The sequence below is a fragment of the Thermobia domestica genome, chromosome 11 (assembly GCF_964235325.1).
Source record: "Thermobia domestica chromosome 11, izTheDome1.hap1.1, whole genome shotgun sequence".
Taxonomy (NCBI): domain Eukaryota; kingdom Metazoa; phylum Arthropoda; class Insecta; order Zygentoma; family Lepismatidae; genus Thermobia; species Thermobia domestica.
The window spans coordinates 211,918,078-211,931,735 of NC_137464.1; the positions used below are offsets into that span (position 1 = coordinate 211,918,078).

General features: G+C 34.6%; 2 protein-coding genes across 2 annotated transcripts in view; both read left to right on the plus strand.

Moving 5' to 3' along the window:
- The window catches only part of LOC145664708 (B9 domain-containing protein 1-like), a 41,891-nt gene that overhangs the window by 8,471 nt on the left and 19,762 nt on the right, over window positions 1–13,658 (plus strand). The window contains exons 2-3 of the mRNA XM_081731574.1: window positions 4,537–4,725; window positions 12,557–12,668. Coding sequence (XP_081587700.1) covers window positions 4,600–4,725; window positions 12,557–12,668 — 238 coding nt within the window. The 5' untranslated portion in view covers window positions 4,537–4,599. The remainder of the gene's footprint in view (window positions 1–4,536; window positions 4,726–12,556; window positions 12,669–13,658) is intronic.
- LOC145665449 (uncharacterized) lies at window positions 2,549–3,010 on the plus strand. Its single transcript, XM_081732757.1, has one exon. It carries the CDS (start codon window positions 2,549–2,551, stop codon window positions 3,008–3,010), a length of 462 nt encoding a protein of 153 aa, XP_081588883.1.

Sequence of the window (13,658 nt, forward strand, 5' to 3'; positions counted from 1 at the left end):
CCCGTGATTATGGGCTTTAGGCTGAAAGAAATACACACCGGCCTGTGCTTTCTTTATCTAATAGACGTATTGTTTGGAACCTTGCATTTAGCTTGAAGGCGAAATGACGAAATTACTTGACTTATCCAATGCAACCAGAGTAAAAATGTTGCCAACTGAACTTCTTATCATTTTCAAATGTTATAATATCAGATTATAACATATTTCAAATTCATATGTTAAATGAAGATTTAAAAGCCCATTTATTATTCAATGCTGCAGTATCAGAGACATTCAAATTTTGGAGGTAGTAGTCGAGATATCATGTAGTTGAGACGGACAAGTCAGTGCACAGCCCAAGTACTTTTGAGTCGAATATGACTATGATATAATGCATTTCGAATAAATAGGGACAAAGATAGAAGGGATTTAAAATTTGACTTTTCCCAAAAGTCTTTATTGCGAAAAAGAGTCTCGTTCAGTATCATATCTAAGAACTTCTATGGTTTCCAGTAGACTAAAGCTTCACAATAAAGTTTACTATAATTTAATTTCTCAAATCGGCTCGAATTATGATGAATGAAGTTTGCAACACTGTTTAAAATTATGTATTTGCAAGAACTTTTAATTAAAACTGTCAAAAAGCTATTGCTATAATATTATAGAAGCAAAAGAAACCTACTGCCATTTTAAACACTTCCCATAAATACGTTATATTGAAAGTAGACAAATGTCTGTTATCACAGTACAGAAGCCTAGTCGATCGACACTTGCAGGAACACTATTCCAAGGAGTGGAGTGAGCAGCACAGTCCCCAAAACGTGATTTATCGAACACATGTGAAATTCTTAGGATACACGCGTAGCGAGTTTTGTTTCCCCTAGCTCCGATGGCAGAACTTTCTTTGTCTATCTGCGATGAGATTTTGTAAGTCAAAAATTTTCTGCAAATTTTTTTTTTTTTACAAAATCTGCAGAAGAATCACTTGCGATTATTAAAAATACGGTTTACGTGACATAAAAAACAGTTCAAGCTATATTTATGCGAGTCGTCCGTGATTCAAGACATCTACACATAGCAGTCATGTTTTCATACTTTTCAGTTGGATACTTTTTTCCTCTAGCAATTTTTCTGCACAGGCGCGGCAAATTTTCTGCGATCACATCGCAGATCGCGGCATGTTCTGCTATGGGGCCCCTAGCCTTGAAACATGACTATAAAAATTCTGGGTGTCAATGGACGCAGATGCCAATGGAAGGGATTTATATCTTTATTTACTCCTTAAAAAAGGATATGACCAATATATCCATCTTGCTTGCTAGTAACTTGTAGATCATGAGTATAACGCATCACGAGATTGAAACTTCTACTATCGTGATAATTAGAAATGTGTCGAGTAGATGGCGACACTTTGAAGCATCTGTTGAGTGCACTTCATTTCGATTGTTATTTTACTTTGTCTGCACGCTTCCGGTAGTTATCTTACTAGGAATCCCATGCAATAGTTCTACAGTAGTTAGAATTTCCTAGCTACATTGAGGTTTGTTCACCGTTTTCTTGCATCATAATGCTTCTGCAATGTCTTAAGGAGCCAAATGAAATGTTTGCGCGGTACAGCAGAAAAATGATAACGCCAAAAATTTGATTATATGAATTCTTCCACTTATACATTTTTCTTATATAAATCCAATTCCTGTTAAAAAAAAAAAAAAAATGGTCAAGTGCAAGAATTTTACATCATCACATAATACCTGGTCATTTTTCAGCTATACATACACAAAAATACAAGGTAATATGGGAAGTGAGAAGATATCCAAATTCTAGCAATAAAGGTAACTAAGATGACCTAAACCATCCAGTACATTTAATGCAATGAAGAAGGGAAAGTACATAGCAAGTATTGATTAGGTCGTTTTAACTAGTAAATTGATTGTTTGATAAATTAATCAATCTGGGGCAGGTTTAAGACAGATTACTTGCCTATGCTTCATTTTCTATAGTTACAATACATGTCGATACCTAAAGTCTATTCTAAACAAGAAGCAAATTGACAGCTCAAAAACACGTGCAAGTTTGTTTTGAAGAAAGGAGTCTACGTCACACAGTTATTGCGGTCACTCAGCGAGGGTCGAATCATAAACGCCCTTTTACCAACAGTGGGTGGAGGGTTTCCTTGGCAACAGACCTTAACACTCCAATGTTGCCGCTAGTAAACACGTGTTTTCAGAAAGGAAGAAGATATTTTTAGTGTTTCGTTTCCTTGTGTGTGGGAGTGATTTCTAGATTATCCTTGTGCATTCGAGTTTTATCTTTGTGTACAATTCTGTAAATATATTTGTATATGTGAGATATTTTGTTGTATATATCGTGTGGTGTTGAGTGTTTGTGTATATATATTTATATTTGTGTATATAACGAATATATAGGCTATTTTAAATAATGTCCAGTGAAATGGAGGACATTCTCCCTGCAAAACGGCCGAGAACACATTCTTCTGAAAGAAAGAACGTTTTAGGGAAAGGTATTCCTATTAAAGGACAATCAAGGGAAATTATTTGCTCGGTTCGGGATGGATAACGCAAAATACCATTCAGTTATTGCTGACAAAGCTCCTACTATGGCCACTAGAAAAGAGGACATTGTTTGTTGGTTAATTCAACGCAACGTGGAGGTTCGAGATGATTTGAGAAAAGCAGAATTAATGCAACTCGTGCAAAGATACAAACCCCAATTCCCCACATACGTCATTGACAAAATCGCTACTCAACATGGACATACAGTAGTGAGACTTCCCCCTTACCATTGTCACTTCAATGCCATAGAACTTATTTGGGCACAAATTAAAGGGTACGTTGGCCGTAAAAATAAAAGTTTCACCATGTCGTCTGTTGTAAAATTAACAGAAGAAGCCATAGCCTCAATTACGCCAGAAAACTGGAGAGATGCAGTTAACCATACGTATAAAGTTATTCAAGATCCATGGAAAAATGAAGGTGTGCTTGAAGAAAGTGTAGAACAATTAATAATATAATTAATAATAAGTGTTGGTGGTTCCAGTGATTCATCTGGTGAAGAGGAGCTTAGTAGCAGTGACATCAGTAGTAATGATGATGATGACTTGAGTCGAGTCTATCCACTGGAATAAATTACATTTCAGGTATGTCTGATTCTAAATTATGCTTGCATTTACCTTTCTAGGCCTATACTGAAATAAAATGAAAATAGTAGTTCTTTCAGAAAATGTGTTCCGGGGGGAGGACACATAGTATTCTGGGGGGGGCACTGCTGGTACTATTTTATTTATTATTATATGATAAGACGTATTATTTTGATCTCGTCCGGGGGCACTCTCAGAGCTCCGGGGGGGGGGGGGGCAGTGCCACCCCAAAAACATGTCTGGAAGAAACCCTGAATGACAAAAGCAAACTTTTTTTTTTTTTTTTTTTTGGATAGCACAATATATATAATATGTTCCAGTGACAAAAAATTGAAAAAGCAAAATCGTCGCGGGAACCAAAAATTGTTTACTGATCTCATTGCAGAAATACTTGTTTCTTACGTTTAGTCAGTATAGTACCGTAGAACGGGGTGAAACAGATCACTAGCACACACCTACATTGAAAGAGTGCTGTCACCTATCGTTTCAAATTGAGTGTAGGAAATATATCATGAAAAGAAGGGTGATTAGACACGAGATCTGTGAGCATAGAAAGTTAGAGTATGATGCATGCAGATTGTGTGTATAGTGCAAATTTGCTTAATGGTAAAAACGTAATTATTGCAGAACCCTGTTTCCGTTATATTGGTGTGACTACAGTACGCAGTTATAGCTTTTAGCATCTGCTAGAGAAACAACATAGAAAACTAAAAAACTAAAGATCATTTATTTGTAAATATTTGTTGACAAATTTCTAACAAATGCATATTTCTACCAGCCCCAAATTTCAGATGAATCCGGACATTCAGAAGTGTTTTGTAAGTTCTTTTTATCCTCATGATTTGTTTATATTTTTCATTTATTTTTTCCTCATAAGCATTTAAAAGATGTTCTACTGTTAAAAAAAAAAAAAAAAAAATTTAAAAAGAATACTTTCTTTACAATCACAAGCAAGATTTCATTTCTCTCTCTCTCTCTCTCTCTCTGTCACATAAACACACACACACACACAGCCCTCCCCCTTCCCAACATGCAGAAACTGGGACGACAAACATATCTTTTCATCCATCCAAACAAATCAATATTTAGAGATTTCCTTTTTCGTTGACTCACAAGACAGTTCTAGCCCGAGAACTAACCGGGATGCGCACGAAGTGGCAACAGCGTACTACGTGCTTCTCCAAACGTCAATTTGCTTCTAGTTTAGAATGGACTATACAAATGGAATGGTAAGCTACTTGTCTTATGACAGTTCAAATCATTTTATTGAGTTTAACATAAAGTGATTTAAATAACAGCTTCTTGATGTAAATTTCTTATGATTATCAGTAATAATTTTTCATTATAGTTTCACTGTTACCTACTTGTATGTGTTGTTTTTTTTTCTGATATTGTTTCAGGGAAGGAAAATCCGCTCCATATGGAAAGTATTGTAAACTACAGCTCCTAAGTGTATATCAGAGATGGCAGCAAGTAGTGTCTTCTTGGTGTCCGTGACTGGTCAGATAGAGGGCGCTGTATTTCCCGAATGTGATGATGTATATTGCAAGTATTGTTTTATGTATGGTCCTGATTGGGTAATTACATCGGTAAGTTATTTTATGTTTTCACGATAATTAGAGTGTTTGACACTCTGATGCATTGCGTAAACTTTGAAGAGCAACAAAAAAATCGTTCTGGTTCCGAAGTAGCCAAGTATTTATTAACTTGGAGTACCGTCATGTATATCTATCATTTTATAATTGCAGAAATATTTAATAGGAACTGCCATTTTCCTCAGTAACGTTTGCTTAAAACATCGACTACAAACTTCTACTTACATATTATGACATCAATCATTATGGTATACGAGTATCAACCAAAAACCTGCCTTCTAGAAGTAAACTATATACAAATATCTCGCTAGTATCTAGAACAAAAGCTGCACTCGTAAATATCTTGAACTTTCACAGAATCACTATAAGACTTCTGAAATTACTTAGAACTTACCAGAAGGATAACTTTTTTTGCTGATAAAAGTGAGTTGAGTTATTTGTGTATAAACACAGTCCCCAAGTTACTAAATTCGAAAGACGTAAATTTTTCGATATTAATAGAATTTACGAACGATATATCTGGAATAAGAATTAGTAGTAAATTTTTAAATTAGTTTTTTGAGACATCTAGTGAGTGAAGCAATTAGGTAATTATGTAATTAAATATTGTTGAACTGTTATCAATTAGTTGCTATTATTCTTTTTAACCATCGTCGTTATAAGTATTTAAGGCTCTGTGCCTTATTTGTAATTGAGTCTTTGGATTGTATATTATTATTTATTTATTTTATTATTATTATTATTATTTATTTTTCGTATTTCTTTACCTGTTTGAGACAAGTTTTGGGTTACTGTTAGGGCTGCCAGTCGTCTCTGTTTAGCCGGACGTACATCATCTATCCCCTAGAAACTCCAGTTCTTCCGGTTTTCCTCCAAAACATAAGTTAATATAATTCGTGCAATAGCAATAAATAAATAAATAATAAAAACAAATAAGAAAATAAAAACTTAATTTTATTTGTCGGTGATATTCCAGAGAAAGGAATAATCTACCCTGTATGACTTATTAATAGTGAGTGTTAACTAATTGTTTAGTTAGGATATTGGATATTTTAATAAGAAGCAAGTGCATAAATATGATTATGCTCTAAATTTTTCATTGGATGTTCCAGGTTTTTTAGTGTAGAACAGTGTTTGCCAAACCGTCAATCACAAGCTACTAGTAGCTCGCGGGGACATTTTCGGTAGATCGCGTTAACACTCCGGTTGGCTAACCTTGATTCCACCACAACTGACGCTAACGGCAGGGGGCGCTGACGACAACAACTTCTCCCGCGCAACTGCCATTGTCAGCCTCATCTCATAGTTGATTATTATACGCGTCATGTTTTTCATCTATATATTAGTCATTTGCTAACTTGGATAGTTTGATTTCATATTTATTAGAAATGTAAATTTATAAGCAATAAACAAATGTAAATTTTTTTTAAAAATCGGTCGTTAATGCTTTCGCCTCTCGTGCGAGCGGTCCCGAGTTCGATTGCCGTTGGGGACACTCGGTGGAGAAAGTGTAACAGTATTTTAAGGCCAGTCATCTTGAGTGAGGTTTTTCCTGGATTTCCCTCATTCACACCAGGCGAATGCCGGGAAGGTATCTACCATAATGATCCCAAGCCCCTTCCTTCCTTCCCTTTCATCGGATAGTGTGCTCGCCGAAGGACGTCATCCCTCATGTACGTGACGGCTAAATGGCCTTAGATGCCGACAGCCCAGAAATCTAATCCCTAATCCTAATCCTTAAAAAAAAAAAAAAAAAAAACGTTGGTAGTTCTTTTGGGTGGTGCCTCACAGTAGGATTTAAAAACGGCACGGTAGTTCAGAAGCTTAATAAGTTTAACGACCACTGATCTCGAAATATGAGAGCTTTGGTTATTGTAAAAATTCCACTTACACAAAGAGCCCTGGAACGATTTCTTTATCAGGGTGTCTATTGGTCACGAATGTCACGAAAAAGTCACGAAATCAGAAAACGGTCATGAAAGTCACGAAATTTAGCTTTGGGGTCACGATTTTTTTTTTTTTTTTTTTTTTAACTGTAGAAATGTAAGTTCAGATTGGAAAACTTTGTTCTATAAAAATTAAAAATTCACCACCAAAAATGCCTATGGTCGGGTTTAGACGCTACCAAATCGCAAGCAAAGTACGTTTCTATAGGATGGATGAAAATTCGGCTTAATTCACACCCAAATTCGCTCTTGAAAATGTTAGGAAATTTTATGATTTTTTAAAGAAAAGGTCACGAAAAAGTCACGAAATTTCATTTTGGAATTTTAGTAGACACCCTGTTTACGTAAGTTGGAAACTGTATGCACATTTTTTATTGTTTAGAAGAATGGATGTTGTTCGATATTTCTAAATCATAATGATGCAATAAGATGCAACTAGAAGTTTGCAGTCGACGCTTTAAGAAAACGCCTTTGAAAAAGATGGCAATTCCCATTGAAAATGTTGGTAATTTTTAAATAATAGACGTGTACCAAGGTTAATCCAAGTGAACGTTTGTAATTATGCGTCAGTTTAGTCCTTAAGTTGTTAGTTAAGTGTTTTTTCTATCAGTATGGTTTTTGAGTTTGTGCCCATTCATTTCATATCTCATGCTAAAAACTCTTATTTAGTTTCACATTGTCTTGGTGCCAACAAGAGAAACCCAACTGTGTGAAATAATACAGACGATTTCGTGCTAGTTTTGTTTGTTTCTTTGTTCCATTAGAGTTTTAACAGAAGGCAGGCGTGCTAACAATTCTGGAACTGGCAAGTCTGGCTTTGAAAGTTAAAATAATTAGTGAATGAATGTTTCGGTTTATCATTTATTTGCAGTTTCAGTTTAAGTGAAAACTCGATACTTGATGTGGGAACTGTTGACTGGATTGTGCAAATTCCGTGTTTCATTACTTACAACACTTATTGCTAAACTTAATGTTAACTATAAAATGGGGATCTTATGTGAAGTAAACCAAAAGTTTAGATACTATTAACATTCATTTTACGTAACTTATATGTATTATGCAAAGGAATACTTGATAAACTCAATTCATTTGTGAAAATTAATATAACAATTTCAAATTAGATTTCAATTAGATTTCACTGATTATTTATTATTAATAATAAAATAATATTAATTTAAAAGGTAAGGACCTTCGCACTAAACTTCTTGACCTATATATATATATATATATATAAGTCATGGGGCAAGGAAAACATATTATTAACAGATGTTTCGTTAATTTTCGTCTGAAGAAAACTCAATATCAGTAAACCATTCTTTCTAGGCTTCTTCGAAAAAAAAAATAGAATATGCAATATATATTGTAGGATTAATAGTGAAACAAGAAAATATCATTATAGAAGTTGTCCAGATATTCGACTGAATGAGACTTGCTCCTCTACTATCGAAGAAAAATAACTTAAAACTTATACTGTAACATAATTACCGCTTCTCAGATTTCCCATGAGAAACAAATGGTCTCATATTATAGGATTAATAAGGATTTATTTATTTGCAAAGTTTAAACGAAATCAGTAGAGTTTTTTTTTTTTTTTTTTTTTTTTTTTGAGAAAATGGCCATATTCGATTTTAACCCTTCAGTAAACTATCCTTATTTTCGGATTTGAAGAAAAAATTCTAAATACCTCCTCAGTAAATTTAATAATAGTAGTTAAAATTTGGTGGCGATAACGTTAATGAAATATGAACAAGCTTGCTCAGAAAGAAGTCACCCCAACAGTAAACTACTTTTCTTAATTATTTCAAGAGAAATGATTCATACTGTAGTATTCTTGGGCAGCTTCTCATTTGGTGGTCCACGAAACACGAAGAGTCTGTAGAATAAATTTAGGACGTCGGTGGCATTACAATATTTACGTATCATAATTCATAATGCATTAGCAGAATGCATTACGTATACAGCAGTAGAACCCCCTTCCCCCGATATTTCTTGTATATACATACTGTATTTCTATCACAGAATAGTGAGAACATGATCACACACATTACAAAAGTACACTTTAAGCTCTTTCGCTAAATTGCTTTATCAGATAGTGAGAGAAAAGAATATGGAGAAAAGAAGAATTGAAGAAAGAAGTAAAGGCTGAGAAGCATCCGGATAAATCACAATAAATGTTAAAATGTAGAATTATGTCATAACATTACTAGGCTGTAAATAGATGGATTTTAGTGGAGTAGTATAAAATCAGTGGAATGGAATTAGGCAGAACTGTAGGAGACTAAAACAGTAATAAGTAAAAAAAAAAAAAGTATTACTGTGTATAGGGAAAAATGATTTCAAAAAATGAATAAATAATAATAATAATTAAAAAATAGCAATGTCAGGTGTACAACAGATGAAGGAGTTTAAATAACAATGATATGCAACCAATCCGATATTTAGGGTATTAGGTGGACACTACAAAGGGGTAGTTTTTATATATAAGACATGGTCGCGATTTTTAATTGTCCATTTCTTGGGATCAACTGGATGGATCACGTCCTTCAAGGAACTCGATTCCTAACTTTTCACCGTACACCCTGGCCAAAATTGATGGTGATCCATCAAGTAATCCGTAAGATTTTGTGTCTTCGAACGGACAAGAGACAAAGAGTAAATATGTAATGAAGTTTTGGTAAACCAAAGTCCTTAAGAGTATGTAAGAAATACGAAAATATAATAATAAATAAAAAATGAATAAAGTCTACGGGACAAATAATAATAATAATAATAATAATAATAATAATAATAATAATAATAATTAAAAGTATAATATGTAAACGGAGCAAGTGTAGTTAAGTATCAGTAGACAGGTATAATCACGGGCAGGATGAAGATAAATGTTTTCCTAAGCCTGTTTGAGGGAATTGAAAGAATATTTTTTTTCTCTTTATATTTTGCTTTCTTTAACATTTGAAGATGAGAATTCAATTCAAATTCAATTAACGTGTTTTTGTTTTCGTATTTGGTATTTTTTTAAAACCATTTTTCCATTACATTATAACGTTATCGTTATATACCTCTCAGTCAACCCTCGTATTCGAAGAGGATTTCTTGGAACTGCTGCGCACCAAAACAAAAATTCTTAAAAACCAAAATACTGCGAACTCTTTTGCTCATAAGTGTCTATGTGTGTGTATGTGTGCATCCGCCCACCTACTTTTCTCTTCGTGCGACCAAATATGAACAAAAAATTCAGCTGAGCTTAACTCTCGTCTCCCTCCTACCCAAAGCTGAATTTCGAAGCTAAAACATATCTATAGATAGCATGGCTTCTTTAAAAATACTAACACATTTATTCGAATAAAAGCGCGCCCATGGGAGACCTTGGTTCCATTTTTGGTGGGAACTCATGTAATTCAGATCCCACGTTAAGCTGTTAGTCCGTGACTCGTATATCCTCGCTGCTAAAAGAAAAGCTAAACTCAAATCAAACTAATAAATATAAGCACCTCCCCCTTTTTCCTTGAAAATGTAGGGATACAATTTTTGAGAGGTTCTTATTATTGCGTATACATTTTATGAACAATATACACGTCAAACAATTGATCAAAGATAGGGGCTAAGAGAAATGATCACAATCCTCAAGAGGAGACCCGAAAGTTTGACTCTGCAAATAATTTTTAGGAATCAGAATTTAAAATAAGTAAAATACTCAAAATAATTTACTGATACAGAAATCATAACTCGATAAGTCTTGTATAGGAGGAATTGTGTAATGATAGTTTTTGTTTCGTACTGCTGAATAAATGTTACCCTCGTATTTGTTAGAAAATCACCTTATTCAAGAATTACTGAGCGATAATTCTTGTTCCAGTGGATTCTACTATTTTTCTAAAGAATATTTCAGTGATTTTGTGCATAGTAAAATATTTACGCAATTACATGTAAACGACAAGGTGTTACTAGAAAAATGTTTTACTCATCACGTCAAGTGCTACAAGAATTGACGTGTCCACTTTTAGACATATATGTGTCCGTTTTATCATGTTTTCTGATGTGCACGTTATCTTTTCATTATTTTTGCTTAATGCTTACACGAGCATCCATGTCCCCTAGAGATAAAACCAAACTTAATAAATGAATTAGTTTCAAGAACATGTTACTTGAAAAAATAACCAATCGGAAGTCTAACGAAGTCTTAAATACCCATGTTGGTTGGAACTTATTTCGTGTTTTTGTACATAGTGCTGTGGCGTATTTTGTACCATATATTTACGTATATAAATTAAAAAGTAAATATTTGTAGATTTCTTTTACCATAATGTTAATGGGAAAGTAACTGTTAATTCTAAAAAGTATTGAGCCTTTGAAGGTCAAAATTGAGAATACATTTATTTTTGAAAATAACACATATGGAATTATATATGCACCATTTTGTTTGATGACCTTCCATTTTTCTGGCAACACCATAATGCCATCGCTATAGAATTTCTGGTCAAAATATTGCGACACGTGGTTTTCGCAGGCCTGTTTTGAAACTAACTTAACATTATTTAGGGAGTTGTGCGGAGACCGAAACAAACGATAAGTCAGGTGGTGCCAAGTCCGGGCTATACGGTGGCTGCATTGAACCTCAGCCAAGTTCCTTCAAAAATTTCTGACAGATCGTTGTCAGCGTGGTATACAATACCCTTACTATTTATCAGTTCCGACCGTTTCTTTTGAATTACTAGGTGCACTTGTGCTAATTGTCGACAGTACATTTCCAAGTGTATCGTTCTGGCTGTCGCAATAGCTTGTGATGCACGATGTACTTCCAATTCTACGTTTTTGCTTCGTTTTGGCAGAAACAAATCATACTCCTTTGAATGTACAGCACAACCTGTCCGGACGTAAGTGTGGACTTTGTCACAGACTCTCCTTGCTTCGACCGCGATCTTTTCGCACATTGTTTTATAGCTTACCTCATGGGGTCCCTGGTTCGATTCCCGACCAAGTAAGTTTGTGGTAGAAAACATCGTGTCCGTGAGTTTTCTCAGGGTATTCCCGTTCCTTCCTACATTACCATTCCACCAATTCTTCCATCATCACTCACTTGCCTTACTTCTCTCTCTCCCTTAGCCTAACGGGCATAATCGAGGAACGTTAAAATGAAATATTTCATTTCATTTTCAGTTGTGATCAGTCGCTTCGGAAATGGCTCGAGTTACGTTTGAGTAGAGATTCGCATATAAGGATTCGATCGAGTAAATGCTTTTGAATCAGATCCAGTGGGATCCAAACGTCAAGCTTCTTTTTGTAGCCAGCTTTCTCCAAATGATTTAACTGTTTGGTGATGGTTGATTATATCATTGGCGGTGTCGTAAATGCTTACATACCAGTCCTGCTGGACTTTTACCAGAATATCCTACCAGTTTACTGTGATTGTTCGCCCAGTGCGAGGAGTATCTTGAACATTGAAATTGTCAGAACGAAAGCGACTGAACTATGTTTTGGCTGTTGCCTCTGATGATGTATCTTGTTCATAAACAGCTGAGTTTTCTTCACGGGCCTCCGCAGTATAAGCACCTTCATCAAAATAAATTTATAAAATGTAGCTCAGTTTTGCAGAAAGTTCACTAATCTTAACAGCGCAGCATATTAGGTCTGGTTACAAGAAATCCAGCAATTTTTGCACATCTATTATCTTCAACTGTCTGCCTTCAAGTAACGTTAGGACTAACCCGCTGTGACTCACACACTGAGATTTAGGATATTAACACCATTTCGTACGCAAATGGCTCAGTACTTTTTACAATTCCTGCTATTAACATGATAGTAAAATCAGAAAATCATTGTTAAAGATGAGATTAAGAATATAAGTCGTGATATTTACATGTTCTGTTTGTATTTCTCAGGGACTTGAAGAAGGAATATCACAAATTACCAAGAAAAGTCAAGATGAGCGACAGTTGTTCGTGTGGAATTTTCCTTTGGAGATCACATTTAAAAGTACAAATCCTTATGGGTGTAAGTGAATATACATAAATAAAAATGTTTTTCTCATTTTTTTCCTGTATCCTTATAACAGTTCCATAGTGAATAAAAATCTCAATAATATTTATTACTCGTATAAGGGTGTAGCAAAGAACTTACGTAACATTTCTTAACAAGGTTTCTTATCTGCCTCTTACTTGTTTTAGAGCTTCCATGGATACAAAGAAAAATTTGTATAAAACAAAAGAGATTAGAGAGTGTTAAACTATAGTATAATCATCGACTTTCCTGAAATATCATGGCTAGGTGATCACTTTCTGAGTGCATAATGTCTTCTATGGGAAGGCGAAATATAGATAACACTTTCACTGAACGAAGTATTTTATACAGTACATATCTCGCTATCGGGCTTAATGTAGGGGAAGAGCAGGCCGAAAAACAAGAAAGCCGGAATTTTATAATACCTGGTTCTTGTCCGATGCCATCCCATCTTATAACAGATACACTTTTTATACTAAAACACGCTCTTATTATTCATATTTTCTGACTTCTTAGTATAGGCCAGTACTTTATAAATTTGTTATGTCCTGTAGTGATTGTTTTGTTGTTTATATATATATACACAGAGTGTCACAAAAAGGTACGGCAAAATTTCAGGGATGGATTCCTTATGAATGGGCAAGCAAAAAAGTTCATATGACCATATGTCGGTAAATGCATCGTTACAGAGTTACGGCTATTGAGACGCCTGATGGTGTAAAATAGTCACATTCTGGTCGCCCCTTAGTGTGACTCAATTTAAACCTCAATAGCTCAACCCCTAATTAAGCTAGGAAGATAATTTTGGTATCTATGTGTTCCTAGAGAATGAAAGTTTACTCTAAGGCATTACGTCTGTGTTTAATTCTATGAAATTACAAATAAACATGTGCATCGCTTTATTGGCTTTGATGACGAAGAACATTTTATATTTGTGGTTGTAGCTCCTGCATGGTGCGTTTTTCTTCCAATTTTTGGTTCTGA

Bases quoted from the DNA above. Each gene is read 5' to 3' on its own strand.
- LOC145665449 (XM_081732757.1), top strand. From the start codon at position 2,549: ATGGATAACGCAAAATACCATTCAGTTATTGCTGACAAAGCTCCTACT.